Source organism: Dasypus novemcinctus, chromosome 9 (assembly GCF_030445035.2).
Source record: "Dasypus novemcinctus isolate mDasNov1 chromosome 9, mDasNov1.1.hap2, whole genome shotgun sequence".
In the NCBI taxonomy this organism is placed as follows: Eukaryota; Metazoa; Chordata; class Mammalia; order Cingulata; family Dasypodidae; genus Dasypus; species Dasypus novemcinctus.
The window spans coordinates 113,928,094-113,952,611 of record NC_080681.1 but is presented as its reverse complement, the minus strand read 5'-3'; the positions used below and the strand labels follow the sequence as shown (position 1 = coordinate 113,952,611).

The 24,518-nt window shown below is 36.6% G+C and overlaps 1 protein-coding gene across 50 annotated transcripts in view; it reads right to left on the bottom strand.

The window, feature by feature from the left end:
• EIF4G3 (eukaryotic translation initiation factor 4 gamma 3) overlaps positions 1–24,518 on the bottom strand; it is a 439,835-nt gene that overhangs the window by 127,409 nt on the left and 287,908 nt on the right. For all 50 annotated transcript variants that reach the window (XM_071217722.1, XM_071217735.1, XM_071217737.1 and 47 more), the window contains one exon: positions 18,297–19,133. In XM_071217722.1, coding sequence (XP_071073823.1) covers positions 18,297–19,133 — 837 coding nt within the window. The remainder of the gene's footprint in view (positions 1–18,296; positions 19,134–24,518) is intronic.

Here is a 24,518-nt window from a genome sequence, read left to right as displayed (position 1 = left end):
AATGGAAATGTTCTACAAGATTGTGCTTCACTGGATATAAGCCATGTTAAATTTCACCAAAAATTTATAAAAGTGTATAGTCAAAAATGTAAATCATAAAGTAACCAAAAATTTAGAAAAGTATACAATCTAAAATATAAACCATAATGGAACCATGGTTAGTAGCTATGTTTCAATATCTGTACATCAGCTGTGGCAAATACAACATCCACATGTAAAAAGATCATTGCTGGCGAAAGGGGAAAAGGGTTTGATGTTAGGTATTTGGGAGTTTCCTATATTGTATATATGATTTTACTGTGATCTAAAACTTTTTAGAAGACAAAATTAAAAATTTAAAAAAAAAAAAAAAAAGGATGTAGACACTGAGGAAGAAGTGGAGGAGACTGCCTTACCACTGTGCATGCAGGGCAACACCTATTACTGTGATGAAAGGCAGAACATCAAAAACAAAGTTTTATGATATTCTTCATTTTTTAATACCCCAATTTATTTATTTATAAATTATTATGCATTCTATTTCTAATCTTTAAACCTGTCAATACTATTTCATTTTCCGACTAATTGAATTTGGCAATATATTAGGCTTCATTTTTTAAGAAGCTTTGGATTACAGAGGGGTTAAACTATAGCAGAGGAGGAGCACTGGTATGGGGTGTCATTGATGGGGAATGCATGGGAGCGGGGAGGGAGTTCTCCAGGGCATGCATATAGGGTGTTCAGATGTTCATTGGGTATTGTCATAGGGGACAGAGTTATACATGACAACTGAGAGTGTTGAATTTCCATCCTGGGGAGCTCTGTTGCATTCCCCAATGGAACAGCAACAATCCCCCAAGTGCATGGGCAAAGACCAGTGAGGAAGGATGTGCAATGATGGGCCCTTGATACTGATGACTATGTTTAACATGTGCTTGATGGGAAGCGGACTTGGCCCAACAGATATGGTGTCTGCCTACCATATAGGAGGTCCACGGTTCAAACCCTGGGCCTCCTTGACCCGTGTAGAGCTGGCCCATGCACAGTGCTGATGTGTGCAAGGAGTACCCTGCCATGCAGGGGTGTCCCCCTTGTAGGGGAGCCCCACATGCACAGAGTGCGCTCCATAAGGAGAGCTGCCTAGCGCGAAAGAAAGTGCAGCCTGCCAAGAATGGCGCCGCACACATGGAGAGCTGACACAAGAAGACGCAACAAAAAGAAACATAGATTCCCAGTGCCGCTGATAAGGATAGAAGTGGTCACAGAAGAACACGCAGCGAATGGACACAGAGAGCAGACAACTGGGGGGGGGGGTGGTGGAAGGGAGAGAAATAAAAAAATAAGTCTTAAGTGTGCTTGAAATTTCAACTAGGCCTAGAGCTGCAGGGTGCTCAAATGTGGCCATTCTCTAAGTCAAACTCAGCATGTAAATGCATTACCTTCACCCCAGCATGGGACATGACTCCCAGGGATGAGCCTCCCTGGCACCAAGGGATTACTACCATCACCAGCTGGTGATACAACTAGAAAAAGACTTTGAATAAAAGGGGGAAATGGAAAAGACAAATGAGTTTATATGGCTAAGAGACTTCAAAATGAGTTGGGAGGTCATCAGAAGGGTTGCATTTATGAACGTCTCAGCAAGATCCCAGAGACAGCTAAAGTAGATATAACCCCAAGTACTGGTGCTTCTGAAGGCTATGGAGACACACAGGAAATACAGTCATGATAGATGGATCTGGGGTTCATTGCCTTGCCAGTGGGACCTATTTGGAATTTGTGCTCCTGATTGTGAAGGAGTTGGACTCAGATGTGACCTCTCCAAACATACCTCTTCTGCCACTTTTACTGAACCTGTGATAGTTGCTGTTGTTTGTGTATACTCAGGAGACTTGAATCTCTGGACTGTCCGTGTGTCAGCTGGGACCTGAACCTTAGCAGAGTTGCAACACCTACTCTCCACTTCATTGGACTTACCCAGGTCAGCTGATGCAGAGGTGAGAATGGTCAACCACCACACCAGGAAACTGAGAGAGTCTACAACTGCAAGCAGAATTGTATCCATTAGTCATGTGGGATCTAAGCCCCCTCTCACTTTAGAGGTGGAGTGGACATCGCTATCCCAGGGTCCACAGGATGGAGGAATATAATTTGGATTGGAGTGGACTTGCTAGTATTCTACTATAGAACTTTTATGACTCTAGCAATGGAAGAAATTATATCATTGATGTGGAGACAGTGGTCACGGGAGTTGCTGAGGGCAGGGAGAGGGAGGAAGAGGTGTGATATGGGGCATTTTGGGGACTTGGAGTTGTCCTGAATGATATTGCAGGGACAGATGCAGGACATTGTATACTACAACGTAATCTATGGTCCATGCAGTATGGCAGTCCTTCAGGGTATATTCACCAAATGCAATGAATGTGCCTTACTGATGAAAGGGGATGTTGATGTGGGATAAGTGGGGTGGGGTGGGGAGTGGGGTATATAAGAACCTCTTATGCTTTTTAATGTAATGTTTTTTGTGACCTATTTATCTTAAAAATAAATAAATAAAAAATTAAAAAAAAAAGAAGGAATAAAGTACTAATACATGCAACAACATGGATGAACCCCGAGGAACTTATGTTGAGTGAAATAAGCCAGGCACAAAAGTATAAAAGGACAAATATTGTATGACCTCATTAATGTGAACTAATTAAGCAAACTCATAAAGATAGAATCTATAAGACTGGTTACCAGGTAATAGAATGGGGGTAAAGAAGGGGAAGTTGATGCTTAATCTGTGCGGAATTTATTTGGTTGATTGTAGTGGTTTGGGGGTGGAAAGAGGTGATGGTAGCATGATCGTATGAGTGTAGCTGGGAGCACTGAGGTATGTGCATGCATGGTTGAAAGGGGAGATTTTAGGTCCTATATGCTACTAGAAAGAAAGCTAGAGGAGGAAACATGGGATTGCATAACAGTGAACACTGTGTAGACAAGGACTGTGGTTAATAATACAACTATAAGAATGTTATTTCAGGATCTAAAAGAGAAGTACATCACCAGTACAGAATTTTAATAACGGGGTGGTAACGTGGAAAAATGCACTTAGAACAAAAATATGGACTATAATTAACAGTAACATTTTAACCATCTTGCATCAACTGCAACAAAGGTACCATACAATATTGTGTCAAAAAATTGGGGGGTAGTATGGGAATGTTGCATATTTTATTCTTAGAAAAATGTTTTATGTCATAAAAGCAAAGAAATTTCCCTGTAAATTATATTGTTTTACATGGTCAGGTGTCTGAACAGACAGGGCCTCTTAAACAGCTTGAACATTATGGAGCTACATTAGTCTATGGGATATAAATGTATCCTTGTTGCCATGGCTATATTTTTTGGATAGATAGAGAGGCCTGCACAGTAGCTAGCAAAATATTAAACTTCCCTTGTGGAGAAGTCCTGCTACTTTTTCATGTAAGATGACCAAAAGCTCTGGAATTTATAAGCACTGCCTAATAAAGGAAGACAGGCTAACAAGCCAAGACCTCAATCTTAATGACCGTACTTATGAATCTTATTCATAAGCAACGAAGACATAAACCTAATTATAATTAATGCCTAAGAGTTGCCTCCTAAAAGCCTCCTTATTATTCACATGTGGACTCTCTCTAAGCCAAACTCGGTAAATAAACTCCCTATCTTCCTCAGTGTGCCTCCCTGACACCAAGGGATTACTACCAAGCATTAATCAACAATGCATTTGAAGAAAGACCTTGATCAAAGGGGGAAATATTAAGTGAAATAGAATTTTTATGGCTAAGAGATTTCAAAGTGAGCTTATCCTGGTCTCAGCCAGACTTCATAACATAGCACAGTAAACAAAGCCTCAAACAAAAATGTTCCTGACGTCCATAAGGATGTTTGGACACCATAGGCAAGTCACACATCCACACAAAATCAACACCCCCTTGGAGGGCTTTATCTGGGAATATATGAAAAGATATTTCCCCAATATAAACATAGTTGCATTCATTTGTAGGTCACCAAATCATATTTCTTCCACTTTTATTTGAACCTATAATTTTCAATATACTTGTTAAGTATATTGCTCAGGGACTTAAAGCCCTTGGATTCATCCTTTGCCAGGGTTGAGCCCTGAAATCCAGCAAACATGCAGCCAACTCCTACTCTCCAGTTCTTCCACATGCCCTGGCTAAATAAAACAACGGAGACAGACCAGCCCCATCCCAAAAGTGAGGAGCATCTTCAACTGCAAGCAAAACAATTCCATTTTTCTGCCCCATAGTAACTATATCCCTTCTCAGGCTGAAGCAGTCAGATTGGGAATCATTCCAACTCTCTCTTGATTGAGGAATAAACAATAATAAGTGAGGAATGTAACCACTGACTAAAGCAGATTTACTGTTATTCTAGTTATTATCTTACATTAACTAAATAACCTGTAACATTGATAGAAAAATAAATTTTAAAAAAGCTCTAATAAAAAATCAGATTTAATAATCTTGAAGGTATAAGTTAAGTGGAGAGATAAAATGTATACACAACATTCATAATATTTTGAATAGACATAATTATATTTAGGTACTAATGAGTCAAGGAATTATCACAGTGGAAAAGTTTTGTGAAGAAAGTTTAAAAAAATTAAATTTTGAGGTTTCTAGAATGAGTTGCTTCAGGGCTCCATCCCTGCAGAGATGCTTTCATCAACAAACAAGAGCTGCCAGAACCATCTTTTGCTAGCTCCAGAAAAGAATTAAAGGGTTGTAGGAACAGAGCACACACCAAATCAAGAAAAAGGCTATTTAAAAACAGTAGACAATGTAAGATACTGGTGATGGGGTGATGTATGGGAATCCTGTATGGAATGCATGATTGTTTTGTAAACTCACAACTTCTCAAATAAAAATAAATGAAAAACAGAAGTTCACAACTTTTACTATACACTACACACTTATTATTTATGTATATTCATGTATGAATGATACATGATATAATTTTATTTAATAAAAAAACAGGAGCATATTGTGGCACTCTGGATAGCCCCTCCTGCACCCCCCTTCACGGGCTTGGTGCACACAGTGACCTGTGGAACCCTGGTCACAATTAGAGAAAGAGCAGAGTACCCTTAGCACACACAGCAGGCATGTCAGTGTCAATCTGTCTGGTGGCAACATGAAAGACTGAATCAGGACACTTGTCTCAGGCTCACTGTCCCAGAACTGGCTCTGTGTGTAGAAGGCAGCTCATAGAGCTCTCCTACAGAACACTGGCTAAACTCTGAAGGAGAGCACTCACACAGGCCAATCTGCAAAGACTGAAAAAGGCGGTTTCTTTTTTGTGTGTGTTGTTGTTAGTTCTTTTTGTTGTTGGCATTCAAGGAAATCTCTATCACAACACTAGCGAAATACAAGTTTTCGGAACAAAGCCCTCAGTGCCTAAATCTCAGAGATAACAGAATAAAATATCAAAATGTTGCAACAACAGATTACAAAACAAAAAGAAAACAATGGCATGTGCAAGGAGTATGACAAGGAACTAGAAACCATCAGCAAGGAAGACCAGAGCTTGAATATAGTATACGGACTTAAAAAAATGGTCCCATATATACTCAAAGAGCTAAAGGAAAACATGGACAAAAGACTAAAGGATATCAGGAAGATAACAGATGAACACAAAGAGAATGCCAATGAAGAGAAAGAAATGTAAAGGAACCAAGCAGAAATGAAGATAAATGCAACAACGATTTAAAAAAATTCACTAGAGGGGCTCAACAGCAGATTGGGGCTGGGTTAGAGAGAGTTGACAGCATTTAATCTGAGCAGCAGAAAGGAAAAAGTGTGACAAAAAGGGAGGCAGATCCTTAGAGATATGTGAGACATTACCAAGTATACCAGTATGAGCTTTGTAGGAGTCCACGAAGGAGAAAGAAAGAAAGGGGCAGAGAGAATATTCAAAGAAATAACAGCTAAAAACTTCCCAAATTTAATGTTTAATGGAAACCTCCAAGAAGCTCAACAAATTCCAAAGAGAATAAATCTAAATAGATGCACATATGATAATCAAACTGTCTAATGCTAAAGTTAGAGAATTTTGAAAGCCTCAAGAGAAAACAACATGTTATGTACAAGCAAGCCTCAGTAAAACTAAATGCCAATTTCTCATGAGAAACCATGGAGGCAAAAGGCAATGAGATAATAAATTCAAAGACCTAAAAGGAAAAAATGCCTACTGAGAATTCTATATTCAGCAAAGCTGTCCTTCAAAAATGAGGGAGAGGGAGGTGGATGTGGCTCAACAGATAGAGTGTCTGCCTACCATATAGGACATCCAAGGGTTTGATGCCCAGGGCCCATGGCTCGTGTGGTGAGCTGGCTCATGAGCAGTGCTGCTGCGTCAAGGACTACTGGCCCATGCAAAGATGCCCCTGTGTAAGGGTGCCCCCGCGCAAGGAGTGGCCCCTAAGCAAAGGAGAGCTACTCGGCTTGAAATCGCAGTCTGCCCAGGAATGATGTCACACACATGGAGAGCTGGCATAGCAAGACGACACAACAAAAAGAGACACAGATCCCCAGTGCCAGAAGAACACACAGTGAATGGACACAGAAAGGAGACAACGGGGGTAGGAGGAGAAATAAATAAGTAAGTAAATAAATAAATAAATAATGAGGGAGAAAGAAACAGATGCGGCTCAAGCAGCTGGGTGCCCACCTACCACATGGGAGGTTCCAGATTTGGTTCCCAGTGCCTCCTAAAGAGGAAGAACAAGACAGCAAGCAACAGCCTTGCATGGCGAATTGACTCAACAAGTGGCACAACAAGATGATGCAGTGAAATGGCACAATGGAGAGATCCAGCAAGGAAACACAATGAGAGACATAACAAACAGGGAGCAGAGGTGGCCCAAGAGATTGGGTTGCCTCCTTCCCATATGAGAGCTTCCAGGTTCAGTTCCCAGTGCCTCCTAAAAAGAAAACAAATAGAAAATACACAGCGAGGGCAAACAACAAGGGGTGTGTGTGTGTGTGCATAAATAAATAAAATAAAATCTTAAAAAAAAATGATGGAGAGATTAAGACATACCCAGAGGTAGCTAGCTACTCACCACTGGACTAGCCTATAAAAGATGCTACAGAGAATTCTGCAGGTTGCAAGAAAAGGACGAGTGCAGAAAGAAATAAAGGTCTCTGGAAATGCCATGGGTAAATATAAACTATTCTAATTTTGGTTTGTAACCCCATTGTTTATTTCCTACAGTGTCTAAAATGCAACAATATGTAATATACAACAAAAACTACATAAGGTGGAAGGATGGAAGGGATTAATGGAGTGTGAATGCTACTGAAGTTACACTGGCATCAAATGAAACAAGATCGTAGTATATTTAAAATGTTACATTTAAGTCTCACAGTAACCACAAATAAAATATTTTAAAAATATGCACATAAAGAAATAAAGAAGGGATTATAAAGGATTCACTACACAAAAAGGGCTAGGACTTGAATAAACATTTCCAAAGAATATATATAAATGGCCAATGGTCTCATGTAGGTATACATAACAACACTGGTGCTGGGGATTTGCAAATTGAAACCCTGAGACACCACCTCACACCCAGCAAAACGGCTGTTTAAAAAAAAAAAAAGGAGTTGGTGAGGATGCAGAAAGATAGGCGCCTTAGTATATTGTCGGTGGGAATGAGAAGTGGTCCAGCCACTGTGGAGGCAGTTAAACATAGAACTACCTTATGACCCAGCATTCCTATTTCTGGATATATACCCCAAATAATTAAAAGCAGGGATTCAAACAGATATTTGAACCAATGTTCATAAAAGCATTATTCACAGTGGTCAAAAACAACCCAAGGGTCCATAAGGGATAGATGCAGTGTGGCATATACATACAATGGAGTATTTGTTCAGCCCTAAAAAGGAATGAAGTTCTGATACATGGTACTACATGGATAAGCCTTGAAGGCATCATGCTGAGTGAAATATGTGAAAATAAGTGAAATAAGTCAAACACAAAGAGATTAAAATTGTATGACTCCCCTTATATGAAATAGATGGAATACACAAATTCATAGAGACAGAAAGTAGATTACAGGTTACTGGGGTGGGAAAGGAGGGAGATGGAGGAGTTAATGCATAATGGGTACAGGGTTCCTGATTCGGATGATAAGAAGGTTTTGGTAACAGATAGTGAGGGTACTGAATTTTATGCATGGAAGGAGTGGACATGACAACATTCATGTTTTATGTATTCCACTATTTAAAAAAAGAGAGATTAAAGTGACAATAACAACAAAAGGTAATACTTGATCTGGACTTGACCTAACAATTGGGAAAAGACTCAAAAGATCATTACTGGGGACATATGGAAAAACTGGAGTACAGATTGAAAGCTTTATATCTATGTTAAATTTCTTAAAATTGATAACTGTACTCAAAAGTGGTTACATAAAGGAATATCCTTGTTCTCAGAAAATGCACATGGAAGTATTAAATATTCAAGGATCATGACATATACAACCTACTCTCAAATGTTTAGAAAAGAGATAAATAGATATATAGAATGGTGCAATAAATATGGCACAATGTTAAAAGGTGGTGGAGCTGAGTATCTGGGTGGGGGGCATGCTAGAGTACTCTGTGTATTCTGTCGTCTTTTTGCAACTCTCCTGTGAGTATGAAATGCAAAATTTTTTTTAAATTAAATTTTGAGAAAGTTTTTAAAGGTGACCTAGATTGAGAAGATAGTATTAATATCAAGGCACCAGTGTAGGAATTAGTATACCACAAGATGGTGTGGGGATTGGCAAGAAAAAACAGTAAATCTAGGGAGAGATGGATATAACAGAGGACCTTGACAGCTAACTTGAGTACCTGGATCTTGTACTCCTAGAAATTACAAACCATCTCTTTAGGTCTTAGACAGATATATGGCATGCAGAAACAATATTTTCTTTGGAAGAAATGTTCTTGGAAATGTGCTTTGAAAATACTCAAGGGAAATCTCTAAGAAGAGTTGCAATAGCAGAGGTGTAAGGTAATGAGGGCCTGTGAAATGAATTAGAAAGGGAAGGGGGGATTAAACAGACACATAAATAAATGGATGGATAAGAAAGGCCTGGAAGGGTTTTGAGTAGGAAGGAGTTGAAAGAGAACCACCCAGTTTTTCTGGACCACTCAAGTGTTCCATATTTGTGACATCAAACAATGCCTGTAGAATAGTTGCTACAGGAGAGGCATTCAATACCTGAGAAAACCCTCTCTAACTCAGGTGAGTAATTACTACTAAAATAAGATAGAGTCAGAGTTTTTGTTTCAGGTGATGGAAAAATTTTGGTGATGAATGGTGGAACGCCAGCACAACAATGTGCATGTAATACCACTGAACTGTATAACACTTAAAAATGGTTAGAATGGGAAATTTTGTTTTTAAATATCTATATATGTTATCATAATAAAAAATTTTAAAAACTGAGTAAAAATACATAGTTAGGGATAAAAAAATGTCAAATATGTTTTTCAGCTGTACCCCAACATACCTCTGTTTCTGTTACTGTTGATTACAGTGTTCTCATTGAAATGTACTTCTTCAATTTCTGTACTATATTCTATACTATAACTTCCCTAATCTGGTGCATTTCTATCTTTTAACATTAAGTTCTTAGGTAGATGTCTCTGACTGGATCTTATATCACTAATACCTTGTTCATACACCATACAATTTATCCTTTTAAAATATACATTTCAGAGGTGTGTAGAATGTTCACTAAATTGTGCAACCATTATCACTATGTAATTTTAGAATACTTTCATCACACTAAAAAGAAACTCTGTACCCATTAGCACTTCCCTTCCCACATTGCAACCCCTGGCAACCTCTAATCTACTTTCTACCTCTATGGATTTGCCTATTCTGGATATTTCATATAAATGGAATCAAGCAATATGTGATCTTTTGTGACTGTTTTCAACTTGTAACATGTTTCAGTACTTCCTTTTCAGAGTTGAATATTTTCCATTGTAAGTTACAGTACCACATTTTGTTTATCCCTTCATCAGTTGATGAACTGTTGTGGGAAACTGGCTTACCTGTTCCTTATTGTAAATGTTACACCTGTTCTATTGTAGCTGTTGCAGTTGCTAGAAGTTGCAGTTCCCTATTATTGTAGATGATCTTGCAGTTCTAATAGCAAACAGCTGCTTGGTAGTTTGCAATAAATACGAGGTGGAAACTAGGGTCGAGGCTCTCAGTTGCAGAAGCTGTGAGTCCCCTGGTCCCCAGGAGACAGAGAACATCCTGTGCGGATGCCAGCTCATCGGAAAAAGCCATGCAATGAACGCCAAGAGATGATGAAAGTTCCTGTGGAACTCAGAACCTCCAGTCATGCAGATGGAGAGAGAGACGGTGGAAACTGCACGGCTGGGTCTCATAACAAAGACTAGAATGGCTTTACAGCAAAGTATTTAAACTACAGAACTTGTTCATAAAGCAAGTATGACTTGGGGACAGAAAGAGATTAAGAAAAAAATTGAGAGGAGGAAAACTTGAAATGTTGAATTATAAAAGGAAGCAATGAAGAAATTCTAGATTAATAGATTTGAAACTGCTTTTGTGTTTGTTCAACATCAGTGTGTGAGTTGTAATTGTTTCAGTGTGTGTGAAAAAGAACAGGGTGGGTGCCCAGAGCAGGGCGGGTGCCCAGAAAGAAAGAAAAAGATAGAAAGAGAAAAAAGAATGAAAAGAGAGAGAAAGAGGAAAGGAAAAGAGAGGGGAAAGGAAGGAAAAGAGAGAAAGGAAAGGAAGGAAAAGAGAAAGAGGAAAGGAAGGAAAAGAGAAAGAGGAAAGGAAGGAAAAGAGAAAGAGGAAAGGAAGGGAAAGAAGATAGAAAGAGGAAAGGAAAAAAGAGGAAAGGAAGGGAAAGAAGATAGAAAGAGGAAAGGAAAAGAGAAAGAGGAAAGGAAGGGAAAGAAGATAGAAAGAGGAAAGGAAAAGAGAAAGAGGAAAGGAAGGGAAAGAAGATAGAAAGAGGAAAGGAAGGGAAAGAAGATAGAAAGAGGAAAGGAAGGAAAAGGAGATAGAGGAAAGGAAGGAAAAGGAGACAGAAAAGGAAGGAAAAGGAAAGAAAAGGAAGGAAAAATGAAAAAAATCAAAGGTAGAGGAAAAGGAAGGAAAAAAGAAAAAGAGAAAAGGAAGGAAAAAGGAAAAAGAGAAAAAAGGAAAAGAGAGTGCTAGAAAGAGGAAAAGGAAGGAAAAAAGCTAGAAAGAGGAAAAGGAAGGAAAAAGAGAAAGGAAAAAACAAAGGTAGAGGAAAAGAAAGGAAAGAAAGATAATAGAGAAAAGGAAGGAAAAGAGCTAGAAAGAGAAAAGGAAAAAACTAGAAAGAGGAAAAGGAAAAAGGAAGAGGAAAAGGAAGGAAAAGAGCTCTAGAAAAAGGAAGGAAAAGAGCACTACAAAGAGAAAAAGGAAAAGAAAGCTAGAAAGAGAAAAAGGAAAAAGAGCTAGAAAGAGAAAAAGGAAAAAGAGCTAGAAAGAGAAAAAGGAAGGAAAAAAGAGCTAGAAAGAAAAAGGAAGGAAAAAGAGAGCTAAGAAGAGAAAAAGGAAAAAAGCTAGAAAGAGAAAGGAAGGATAAAATGAAATGTAAAAGTTAAGCAAATATTGAAAAAGGTAAAAAGTTTGTGGGAATGCTAACTGAAATTTAATAAGGTGTATTTTTTAAATAGTTAGTTCTATAAAACCAGAAATAGAGAGAAGTAAGACAGAACTAGTATGCATATAGCAAGCTGTAAAAGAATTGTGGTAGCATTCAGTGAGATAATGTGTTTTATAAAAGTAAAACAAGCCTGAATGAATTCAAAAAGTCCAAAAACTGCGTGAAAAGGTCAGCAATGAGCTTTTGTAGTTCTTCAAGGAATGTTTGGGGGAGACAAAACTATATTCTCTGCTGGTAAATACAATGTTTTCTCATGTTAATAGAGTTTGTATTGACTTAGCCTGCGAATTGAATGTGGCCAACACTAACATCGAGTACTTGCCAGTTGGGAATTTTAAGCTTATGAGAAATGAAAGTCTATTAAATGTCTGCTAGTTGGAAGTCTTATTGTTTCTTGTTGCAATTATGGATTACGTATAAAATGCTTGAATAGTAATCGAACTTTAATAATAAAGTATTGTGTACTTAAGTGATTTGATGAACTGTGATATATAAATCTTTTAAGTTTGAACAATCCTGGGACCGAATGTATTGAGAAAAAAATTAATGAATATTGTTCAAACCTAAAAGTGAAAATACCATGCAGGAAGCTTTGTTAATCAGTGACCCAATGCCTTATGGGTCAACACTTTTCACTTGTTATTTTTAATCAAGATTCTGGTATCAGCTGCTAGTTCAGGACTTTGTAGCCTTAAGCTAGATGTTGCAAAGCATTGGAAAAGCATTTTATCTAGCAGGACATTTATTGGAATATATCTAGTTTATGTGCAAAAACAAAAAGGGGGACATGTGGGAAACTGGCTTACCTGTTCCTTATTGTAAATGTTACACCTGTTCTATTGTAGATGTTGCAGTAGTTAGATGTTGCAGTTCCCTATTATTGTAGATGATGTTGCAGTTCTAATAGCAAACAGCTGCTTGGTAATTTGCAATAAATTCGAGGTGGAAACTAGGGTCAAGGCTCTCAGTTCCAGAAGCTGTGAGTCCCCTGGTCCCATCCCTATCTCCTCTCTTGTATGTCTCTCTCTGTCCCTTTATTTTGTAAAGTTCTGTGTTGCCTCTCCTTTGAACCAACCTATTGTGAGCTGCTTGCAGCAATGAACATTTGGGTTGTTTCCACATTTTAGATACCCAACCCATTTTTTCCATTTCCTTTAATTTTCTCCTTGCCCTTCTCCCTAATTTCCTACTCCTGACCTAAACAGGAAGTTAATGATAAATATAACTGCCATTTTCTTTTCTTTTATAGATACCTTAAGGTCTTCAATTACACTGACTCTAAAATTCACTGTTCTAAGCAAACCTTCTCTTCCCTTCCCAGTGACAGAAGAGATTACCTTGAGATATGTCTGACCATTGTGAAGATTAAATGAGATAATGAACACAAAAGTCTTTATTAAAAGTTATACATGCATAGGGACTATCCTAGTGGATTTTCCACTGTCTCATGCCTTGGATTTAATTAGGAACTCTTCAGAAGTACAATTTTCTGTGAGCCTCTCTTTGCAATATAAGTTCCTCAGGACAGAGATCATGCACCCATCTGTTCTGTATAATATTAGTACAGTTTACAAGGTACATTTGGGCACTCGGTACTAGCTGCAAATATAAGTATTAAAAATGATTAACACTTATAGAGTGCTTAGTATGTGTCAGACACTGTGCTAACTGCTTTACATATTTTACATTCCATCTTTACTATAACTTTATGAGGTATATGTTATTACCTTCATCTTATGGATGAGAAAACAGGTTAGGAAAATTGCCCAATGTCACAGAAATATAAAAAGGGAAGGGCTAAGACTCAGGGGTATCTGACTCCACTGCCTTTATCCCATCCATTATATTGTACTAGTAGTGTTTAGATTAACCAAATATATGAAAAGTCACATTATGATCCTATGCATATATACTCAGAAGACTGCTGCTATAACTAAATATGGCCTTTTAAATTTCTTCCAAGTTTCCAGAATACTGATAAAATTCCATAGATATAATCGAGAGGTATAGGAGAAATTGGACGTCAGAAGACCTTGTAGTAAAAATTGAGAAGCTTAGAAATTATCTTGATGTTGACAGAATGCCCCCCCAGTCTCACCCAACCACTCTGGTTTAAGTATAGACATGAAAGAGGAATGACAAGGTCAGATTAGTGTTTTAAAGAGATGATCTGACTGCTTAGTAGAGAATGAATTTGAAGGAGGATAAAACTAGGGCTAGGGAAATGAGAGGGGTCCAGGCAGAAGAGTAGGTCTAAGGCAGTAGTAGAAGGGAATCGCCAGGAGGAAACAGTCAATATTTCAGGGAAACATTTCAGGGAAAATCAGGGGAGCTTGTTAAATGACTAGATGTGAAGGAAAAGTAACTCAAAGGAGAAGTCCACAGTGGCTTCAGGATTTTAGATGATTATATCCAGTGCCACTACATGAGGTGAAGAAACAGGTTTAGGGGATAGGTGATGAGTGTAGTACTGGGCATGTTGAATTTGAAGTGACTCTAGGAGTTCTAAGCGGAGATGTTCAGCAGGCAGTTGGAAATATAATATTGAAGCTCAGAGAAGTCTGGAATGGACATAAAAATTTGGAAGTCATTAGCAAATATCATTGGGAACCATTTATAATTGGAGTAGGCAAAACCACCCAATAAGAATGCATAGATGGTCATACAATATGGTGAATGTAATTAACAGCACTGAAATATGTGAATGTGGTTATAAAGGGGAATGTTAGATTATATATATGGTAATAGAATAAATTTTTTTTAAAAACAGCAAAAACCTTGGAACTGTACTATATAGTGAACCCTAAATTAAACCATGGACTATAGCTAATATTACAATTATAAAAAAGTGCTTTCATCAACTGTAACAAATGTACCATACCAATGCAAAGCATTAATAATAGGGTGGTATAAGGGAATTCTGTATTTTATGCATGATTGTTGTTAACCCATAACTTCTCGAATTAAAAAAAAAAAGAAAACCATGTATAGGCTAAGAACAGCAATAGAATAATGTCCAAATATGAGGAAAATTTTGTGGTCATGAAATTGTTGTATAACTTGATTGTGGAGATGATTACATGACTATGAGTTTGTTGAAACTCACAGAACCAAATGCAAAAAAAGAGGTGAATTTTATTGCATATAAGTTATACTCAATAAACCTTTAACTAAAAAGAAAAAAAAAAACAGCAATGAATACTGTTAAATATAGTAAAAAAGACCACGAAGAGAAGTTCAAGTGGCATGCTGGGAGCACAAATCAGGTTATATTTAGATGAAGAGTGAATGGATTAGAAGCAGAAATGGTAGACCATCAAGAAATTTGAATGAAGAGTAAGAATAAGTATCTAATATAATGATAGCTAAATGGACATTGGGATTGAGGGAATGTTTTTGATATGAAAGACTTCAGCATGTTACAGTGAGAAGTCTGTGGAGAGGAAGAATGCACTAACAGAGCCTGAAGAAGTTCTGAATGTAGTCGATTTTGCAGCTGGGGGTCAAAAAGTGGAAAAAGGCATGTACCATACCTTCAATTTTTTCAGCAAACAAAAAGGCAAAGGTCATCTGAGAGTGAGGAGGGCTGGATTAACTACAGGATATTTATTTATAACAAGAACAGTCATAAAAGGAATGGCAAGGGTGATCTTCTTACTACTAGAGTTTAAGAAAGGAGACAGCAGGGTATAGGATTGATTCAAGGTAAGAGTTTTGCTGGGCAGTTTTTTCAAAAAGGAAAAAGAGATGGGAAAAATCACAGATTTTGCTGAGAGAATGGCTCAGATAATCATCCTCCTTCATTTTTACTCAAACTTTCTGGTAAGGCCTATGATTCTGACCATCCTATTTAAATATTACAATCTATGGGCCCTCTGGCAGTTCGAATCTTCTTTACAGTACTTGATTGTTTTTAAAGCACTTAAAACTTTCTAACACACTATATTATTTACTTACGTTATTTTTCATGTCTGTCTTCCCCTACTAGAACGCAAATTCCACTAGGGTAGGAATCTTTGGATTGTACACTGAAGAATCTCAAGTGCCTAGAACAATGACTAACACATAGTAGGCCCTCATTAATTATATGTGGATCAAACAGGTTCTCCCCTCTGTACCTGGGATATATACATAAATGTATAATCACTAAATCCTGAAAATGTTAAAGGAACTTTTACCAATACGGAAACCATGTTTGAAGGAATAATAGATACATGAGGTAAAGGCAGGCCTGGGGAATATTTCTTTCCATGACCTTGAGAAAGCTGCTTTACACTCCATAATTTATTTTGTCATCAGAGCAATAGGAATAATTCTATCCCAGGAACTGTTGTTTAAGTGGCAAAGATAAAGTTTGAGATATCTGAGAAAAGGCTTTGTAAACACAGAAAGGTAAGATGATTTTATTCTGATTACAACTAAATTACCAAATACTACTCATGCAATAATAGTAAATGGAGAAAAAACATACTGAAGAAAATGCATTTTGGGTATTTTTTGCATTATTAGTGCAGTAGTTTGGTATTATTTATGAATTCCAAAAGTAGATATTTGATTGTTTGTAAACTGGTCTTTTCCTCTGGGCATATTAGATTGTATTAGATTCAGAGGTTTCATTTTTACTTGATTAAATTATGATTAAGGCTTTGATTCTGCCACGTCAGCAGGATGTCAAGTCCCCATCCCCTTGGTGGGAAGGGACTCACAGAGAAAATGACATGACAAAGGAGAGAGTTAGAGCTTTGATGCTGGAGCCCCAGGAAGTAAATACACAGAAGCAGATATGGAGGAAGAGAGACAGTTCATTAGACAGGATCCTGCGGCCCTGGGAAGAGAGATGAGCCTGATAGTTTATAGCTGACCTTGTGAAGAGAACAGAGCATCTGAACTCAGAAAGAAATAAGCCCAGGAAGAGAGACAAGCCTTATGCCAGCCTACAGCTGAGCTCACAAGAAGCTGGGACCACAAAGCCTTAAGAGGGAAGAAGGAAGGCTGAACCCTCCCAGACATCACCTGCCATCTTGTGTCAACACATGGCAACAGGTGAGAAAGTACCTCTTAGGGTACCTTGAGTTGGACTTTTCAGGGCCTTGTGACTTTAAGCTTCTACCCCATAAACCTTTATAAAAGCCAACAGATTTCTGGTACTTTGCATCAGCACCCCTTTGGCTGACTAATACAAGTAGGAAAATTACCTTGTCAAAGAAGCTAGAAAAGTTCTGATGGCTATTATGTGCAAGGTGATGATGGATTTTGGAGAAAGGGATAGGTTTTAGTAAGACTGGGTTTTCCTGTAGAGGGCTGTCTTTTTCCTCAGAGGAGCATTTCCCCTAGGCTATCTGGATTACCCAAAGGAAGCAGGTAAGTATAAAAGAAGCATACTTTAATGCAGGAAAAAAATTAACAATATTTGATTTATTCTTAGCTATGAGTGTTAAAAGTACTTTAAAAGAAATAGAATATTGTAAACATAAAAGCAAGCACATAAAAGTCTATCAGTTAAAAGACCCATTTTTGTTAAGCATGTTCTGAAGGTCAGCAGTGGGAATATGAAATTTGAAATTTAGTCCTAACTTTGCTAGACTTACACCTTCTAAGAAGTAGTTAAAAATGCCTGAAAGATTTAGGTGCCGGAGCCAAAAAAATAGGTCACCAGTGCTTTGAGTGTCCCATAAACCTCATTCCTATACGTTAAAATTTTAGGACTCTCCCACATTCGAGATTCCATATCACCTACCAAGACCAGCAGAGCTGTCCCTTTAAAGCAATGACTTACTTTTTCAGAGGCTTGAGTCTAAGTGATCTTTAGGATTAAGTATATTAAAATTATTGGTTTTCTCCACCTTATTTGTAAAAATACCTCTAGCAACGATGCCTTAAAACTGTATTTTTGCCATCGCAATCCCACTTTCTTGTTACCTTCCATGCTGAAATCTTTAGCATTCCCTGGAGAGTACTGGTGCTGGGTAAAACTCAGTACTTTATGTGCTGTACTTTGAGCCCAGACACCTGGTGATGGGACCTTCCAACAAGCGCAGATGCTAAACCTCCTGACATGCACCTTGCATAGTTCCTCCTGTCTTTTCATATGTACATACCTCCCCTCTATTCCTATTAGCTTGTTTCCTTGCAACATGAACCTCAAAGTTTATTTAATTCTATATTAATATACCTACTCATACACATCCATGAACAAACATGGATTCTTTGTTCAAAAGTTAGCCCATTTTTCCCCAGACTTAGTAATTTAACCTACCTCCAAAAGGAACCATTGCACTTAACACAAGTAGGAAAATTAACCACTAAGAAAGCGATTTAGATAAAAGAGGCAAAAAAAGAACACGCATTGTGACATGTTCTTGGAGATATTTTGTATATTTGAAATTTTCATTTGCATTTTAGTGCAGGCTGCACTAAAACATAAACACACCATTGAAGAAACCACACTAGGAATTTTAGCATTTGTTTGATGCCTCTGGAAGTCAAGGACAGCAGCTGATTAAAAAAAAAAAAAAGTAACAACACTGCTTCTTCTTCATGTTCAACAAGGAAGCATATGATTATTAATGGCAAGAAAGCTTACCTGGGACAGTGCTCTTTCTTGAATTTAAGTTCTGAGAATCAACAATCTCTTCTCTCTGCCCATCTTCTTCTACTTCTGTTTTGTTTTGAATCTCTTTTGCATCTTCACTAAGGCAAGTTCTTATGTTCTCATCCTCTTTTAAGACTCCCTGGACTACAGTGGGAGCACTTGAAATAATAATGGTAGTGGCAGCAGGAGAAACAGTGACTGAAGTAGAAGGAGGAGATGCTGGAGGAGTTGGAGGAGTTGGAGAAAAGGATGGAACTGTAGAAGGGGTGATGGGAGCTGGGACACACTCCATTTTCATTTCTTCTGGGGGGTTTTCCAGAATCTCCAATTCAAGAGTCAATGGCAACACCTCCTGTTTTACTATTTCCACAATGTTCTCTGTGGCTGGTAATTTTTCACTAACTCCATTCATTTCATTAATGAGATTAGTATTAGAAATCAGTGGAATATCATTAGGTGCTACATTACAGGGTTTCTTGCATATACCATCAATTTCATCTGTTGGTGAAGGGTCTGATGTTTCTGTGCAAGATGTGGGATTGAGTATAGGAATTGTGTCCTCTTTTGGGGAAGAGAGTTCACACCTTTCATCTACAGAAGTGGTGAATATCGGCTGGCTACTAAGAGTAGCAGAGGTGGGAGAAGTAATCGTACTACAAGCAACTGGAGAAACAGTGGTAGGAGACGGAGGCAGAGGAAGCTCTGATGCAGTGTCTACTGCAATAGACTCAGTTATCTGGCCAGCTTGTTCTTTCTTCTCCCCACTAAGGACTAGCCTAAGGACTGGGGAAGGAGGCTTTAACACTGGATCTGGTTTTGGCTTTTCTTCTGGGGAAGAAAAAATAAAAGAGTTTTACAAATAATTAGTGGATCAGAGATCATATCAGTTAATTCTTTTACTCTCACCCTAAAATCAGAGACAGCAGAAGAGAGAACATAATATCAAGACTTATTTTGCTACTCTAAATCACTGTCAATTTTTTCCTAGTCATGTCCTTTGTTACTTGATCTCCAAACATAAAATAAAATTTATTTTGGAGGAAGGGAAAGAATCAATTTACCAAATGATAACATCAAGATTACAATGGAACAGTTCATCAGAACTGAAGCTTAATCATTCTTCGGCTTTTCTTTAAGGTGGGGAGACCTTCCCTCTACCATATCTTGATCCTTGTGGAAAATAACTGGGGACTGGCTTATAAAGAGACTCGCATTATTTTTATTCTATGTATTTCTCCATTGTTTGGAATTTTAAAATAATGTATTATTTTGTATAAAAATCTGTGTCATAAGAGAAACAATCATGGTTTCATTTATTATCAGTAAAATTCTCAAGTTCCTGAACACAGGAATGCAAGCTTAGAAATTAAACTTTTATTTTTCACAAGAGCTAAATAACCAGAAATAACATAAAGACTAAAAATCGCAAATTATCTTGTATCTTCAAATGTAAATTAAAAAATTATTTAAGGAGAAATCAAGTTAATACTCATAAACAAATCCTATAAAAAAGGAACACTTAATATATACATGATTCAGAATATTTGAGAATATATAAAATGTGCATATATACGTATACAAAAAGAATAAAAGAATATGTATGGAAAAATTTTTTATAATATGAGAAACTGATTATCATAATATAGTTACCAGAAAAAAATAAGAAATAAAGTAACAAAAATTTCCATAGATTTGAATTCCAGGTGAACTAAGATGTGATGCCCCCCTGGGAGGATGAAACCAAAGGAAATTTAGACTAGCTTCTGGCCTTATGTTTCCTTAGCTCAATAAACAGGCTCCCTTGGAAAAAGAGATACTCATATGAATATGTTTATCAAATGCAAACAAAATTTTTTAACAGTACTAAAAGGCAATCTAAATTGCAAAGGACTTTATTTTCTCCTTCAGAATCTTTAAGCATCAGCGACAAAGAGCCTTCACAACAAATTGTAGCCAAGTCTGTCAATGAGAAAATGGTCATTGGTAAATACTTCTGTTAAACTGTCAAAGTTTCATTAATTCACTGCAACATGTTACACTTACTGCCTTAAAAATCACTTTTATTTATGGGTGTAGAATCTAATGCTTCTAAAATTGGATTTGCCTATTTTTGACTGTAGTGGCAAAATAAGAACAATAAGTAGACTCTCACTGCCAAATCCCTCAAACTAAGTTGCTAGGACAAAAGGCAAAAATATTTTATGTGAGAAAATATCTGATGAAAATAATTTCCAACTCAACAGAAAAACTGCTACATGGGGCCCCTACATTACATACCAGTAAGAAAACATATCAGAATGGTACCCTGATGACCATGACAAAACCAAGATATAGTGAATTTAAAAACAAACCAAAACACCCAAACTTCCAAAATCCTTACTAGGATTAACAATTTAGTAAGAGTACAGCAACTTAATTCTTGGAATCAAAATTTCTGATAGTGAAAAATCAAAGAAAATCATATCTAGGAATGATAAAAATTATATATAATCTTGAGAAAAATCAAGTAATAATGAAGGGGAAAAAAGTGTTAAGTTTTTTGAGAGCTCCTTATTCTGAAATAAAAGTCTCTTAATCAAATCATGAAAGCATTAATATGGAAAGCTGAAAAGTACAATATACTGGATCTAAATAAAGAACACTGATTTTATCCCTCTAAAGGCCTTTACTATAAAGAATAAGATTTCCAGACATGACAATCTGAAACATTATATACTGCTTTAAAAATGTATATACTGTTGGACCATCTTTGAATTTTTCTTAAGGAAATAATCTTGAGAGAGCAAAGAATACATAAGGAAACACTATTTACAAAAGAAAAAAAAAAAAAAGGGAACTAAATGTCCAACTATAAAGGATTTATTAAAGAAATGATGGCCTAAGTATGTAATGGGATTTTAAGCTATCATTTAAAATGGACTCTAAAAAGAATATTTAATGATATGAAATTTGTTTATAATAAAAATTTTTTTTTAAAGCAGGACATAAAACTCTGTAGAACCTAAACTCAATTGGGTAACTTAAAAAATACATAATATATATGCAGAGAGGAACGTCTAGGACTTCAAAATTTATTAACAATGGTTCCACGTGATGAGATGATCAGATATTCTTTTTGCTTACCCATATTTTCTATAATGAACGTGTCATCTATTTATGAGAAGGGAAAAACTGCTCCCATTTTATGCTCATATAGTGGTGGAACCGACTCCCTAGACTGGTGTTTTTTGGTTGTTACAATGACTGAGAAAGGCCAGGAACGTTGAATGACCTGAAATTTGAGGGACAGGCTCACTTGACAAATAACAGTTCTATCTAAAATGCCAACAGAGCCCCAACTAAGCAACAATGATATGAATGGTTGAATAACAACAGAATACAATTTGCTAAAAACCTGCTTTATGCCAAGTGCTTTCAACAAGTACTCTCTCCTAAAGCATTCTAACTCGTTTGTGTTTAATTATACATGCCATCATATCCTCAACACACTGAACTGAATGTACTTTCTGACTCAGGAAACAACATTCATTTAAACTGTGTCTAAAAACTGACAACCCAGCTAAAGATTTAAATTCATTTAAGTTTTCTCTCTACAAACCAAGTTGAGGTCTCCACTGTGTCTTCATAAAGTACCAAACAAATGGGATATGGTGCACTTGCTTAGAACCTCAGTCTTCATGGGATCATTCCAGATACTCACATAAAAAACTGTGAGAAAACCAGAAGCTTAATAATGGCAGCTAACATTTATTAAGCATTTATTATGTGCCAGGAGTAGAGTCGAATATCTCTGTCTTCTTTAATTCTCACACCTACCCACTGGGATAGGTACCATTATTTTTCTATTTTACACATGGGGAAACTGAGGGTTTGAGATATTAAGTCACAGACCAAGATCATATATCCAGCATATGCTGGAGTATGGAAATGATTTCAAAGCTCAGAGTCTTCCAATTAAGGAAAGAAAAGAAAAAAAAATGCTTATGAAAATAGAAGCATTTAGGATAATCCAGCAGGTGGGAGACTTTGAAGTCAACATGAGATTCTGTTACCCAGAGCAAACCCTCAGTAATGACACTTCCATTAGGAGAGAAACACCAATCTGACTGTAGAATGCAGAATGCAGAATCTGTTGTTTCTGATGGTTATCTTTGAAAACAGTTGATTTCTGTATCCTACTTTAATTTCAAAAGGAATCTATAATTAAGGAAATTTTAAAATTTCTTAACTGTAAAAAAAAACCATTTTCTATGAAAAATGGTGAGGCTTTTCTAATGTTATTTGAATTATATACATTTGGTTAAAAAGAAAAAAATATTCTGAAAGCTAGTTTGCTCTGAAAACTACTGACAGGTTATGGGTGGAATCAGAAAATAGTTAAGTTTTCTAGTAAATAGTTAGCACTAAGAGGTAGACTGCAGTAGTTCCAATGAGTTATTTATAAGCTCTATAAAACGTACTTAAAATACAAATTTTTCTTTTCTTAATGTAACCTGAAACATTTCCCCATTCATCCTTACCTGTTTTCTACATTAATTTGAAGTTAATTGATTATTTAAATTTTCACTAAGTAAAAAAACAGAGAAACCAAGAATTCCACATTCCTCCTTCTGGAAATCTAGGCCTAAACATGACAAAATACAAGGGTCTCATAATTTTTAAATCTTAGCATTCTTTTTTACAAAGTAACTGCAAACTAGATAATATTGTCCTGAGGTAGGTCAGAACCATCATCACAGCATTTGATGAATTTTTATATCTTGGTTCAGCTTCAGAGAAAGTTTACAAACAAGCCTACAATGAGGATATATTTTAAGGCCTCTTTTACATGGGAAGTAGTCTCAAAATGTTTAATATAATTCTACCTAGCAAAAATATTACAACTGTGCAAAAGTGTAACGAAGTAAAGCTTTGAAAGGAATACCGCCCCCCCCCCCCAAACTTATTTTCCACATGGACTGGTAACATTTTGAATTTTGACTAAAAATGCATTATTGTTGGGGTAGGTAATTGGTCTTCTGGAATACCTACAACTAACCATGGCACTCCTGCAACGTGAATGGCTTTGATATTTTTAAAATTTAGCTTTAAGCATTCATGACTTCTCATTTAACTCTGTGCTAATAGAAGTATTTGGCAGTAAAACCTTTACAAGCGTTATCCAGTTAGGGTTTGTTACATACCTTTTGGTTTAAAACTATCATAACAAATTCATCAAAGGTTTTTGAGTTTACTAGTCTCCTCAATTCTAAAGGGAAAAGCAAGATGAACTTTTTATTTTAAAAATACCATATCATCATTGTATGTTGTACAAAAAACATTGAAATCATACATTAGTAGTCCTTGTTTTAGAGGGTGTATAAGTGTGATTCACTTGCAGTCTAGTAAAAAAAAAACCTATGATATTAAATACCTCCACTTTATATGGTGGGCCAATCTTCAAATGCTTTTTAAAGAATACTTTTTAGGAAGTGTATTTACTAACAGCCAGATATGGAATTAGGAGGGATTAGGAGGAGTGAATAATTTGAGAAAGTAAATAATACATATATCATTTCCATTCATATTTAAAACAAAGTCAGAAACATTATAAAAGCGTGCTCAAAGTCGCTTGCTTTCCCCTTTGCCTTAGTAGGATTATCTCCCAATTTTAGCTAAGGTCAACCTAAAATCCAGGAAAGAGAGACTAACATTCCACTCTCTGGCATGAGACTTCCTTTAAAGTTTTCTATTTACAATCCAAAAGGCATTGTGTGTATTTATTTTAATAAACATTTGACAATTCATGTTCAAAGTCATTAGGAGGAGAGATCTTATGATTCCTGCATCAATAAGAATGGCAATAATTTACAAAGCATTTTTTCTGTAGTAGGCATATCTACAACAACAACACTGTAAAGGTGGTCTTGTTCATTCCATTCTGTAAGTGAAAAAATCGATGAGGTTCACAAGGTAAGTGACTCCTTTAAGATCAAATAGTAGTACACAATGGAGCCAGGATTTGAACTCAATTGTATCACCAAATATGGCTGTAGAAGCCCAATCTTGAATAAACAAAATTTTTATCTTTTTAAAAATAGCAAGATACTCAGAGACATGTTGAATATATTAAAAAAAAAACACAAAACTGTTCTTATAAAGTAATATATGTATTTTTTATTTATTCTCCCCACCCTCAGCCTTGTTCCAAAAAACAGTAAAGACAGCTAAGCA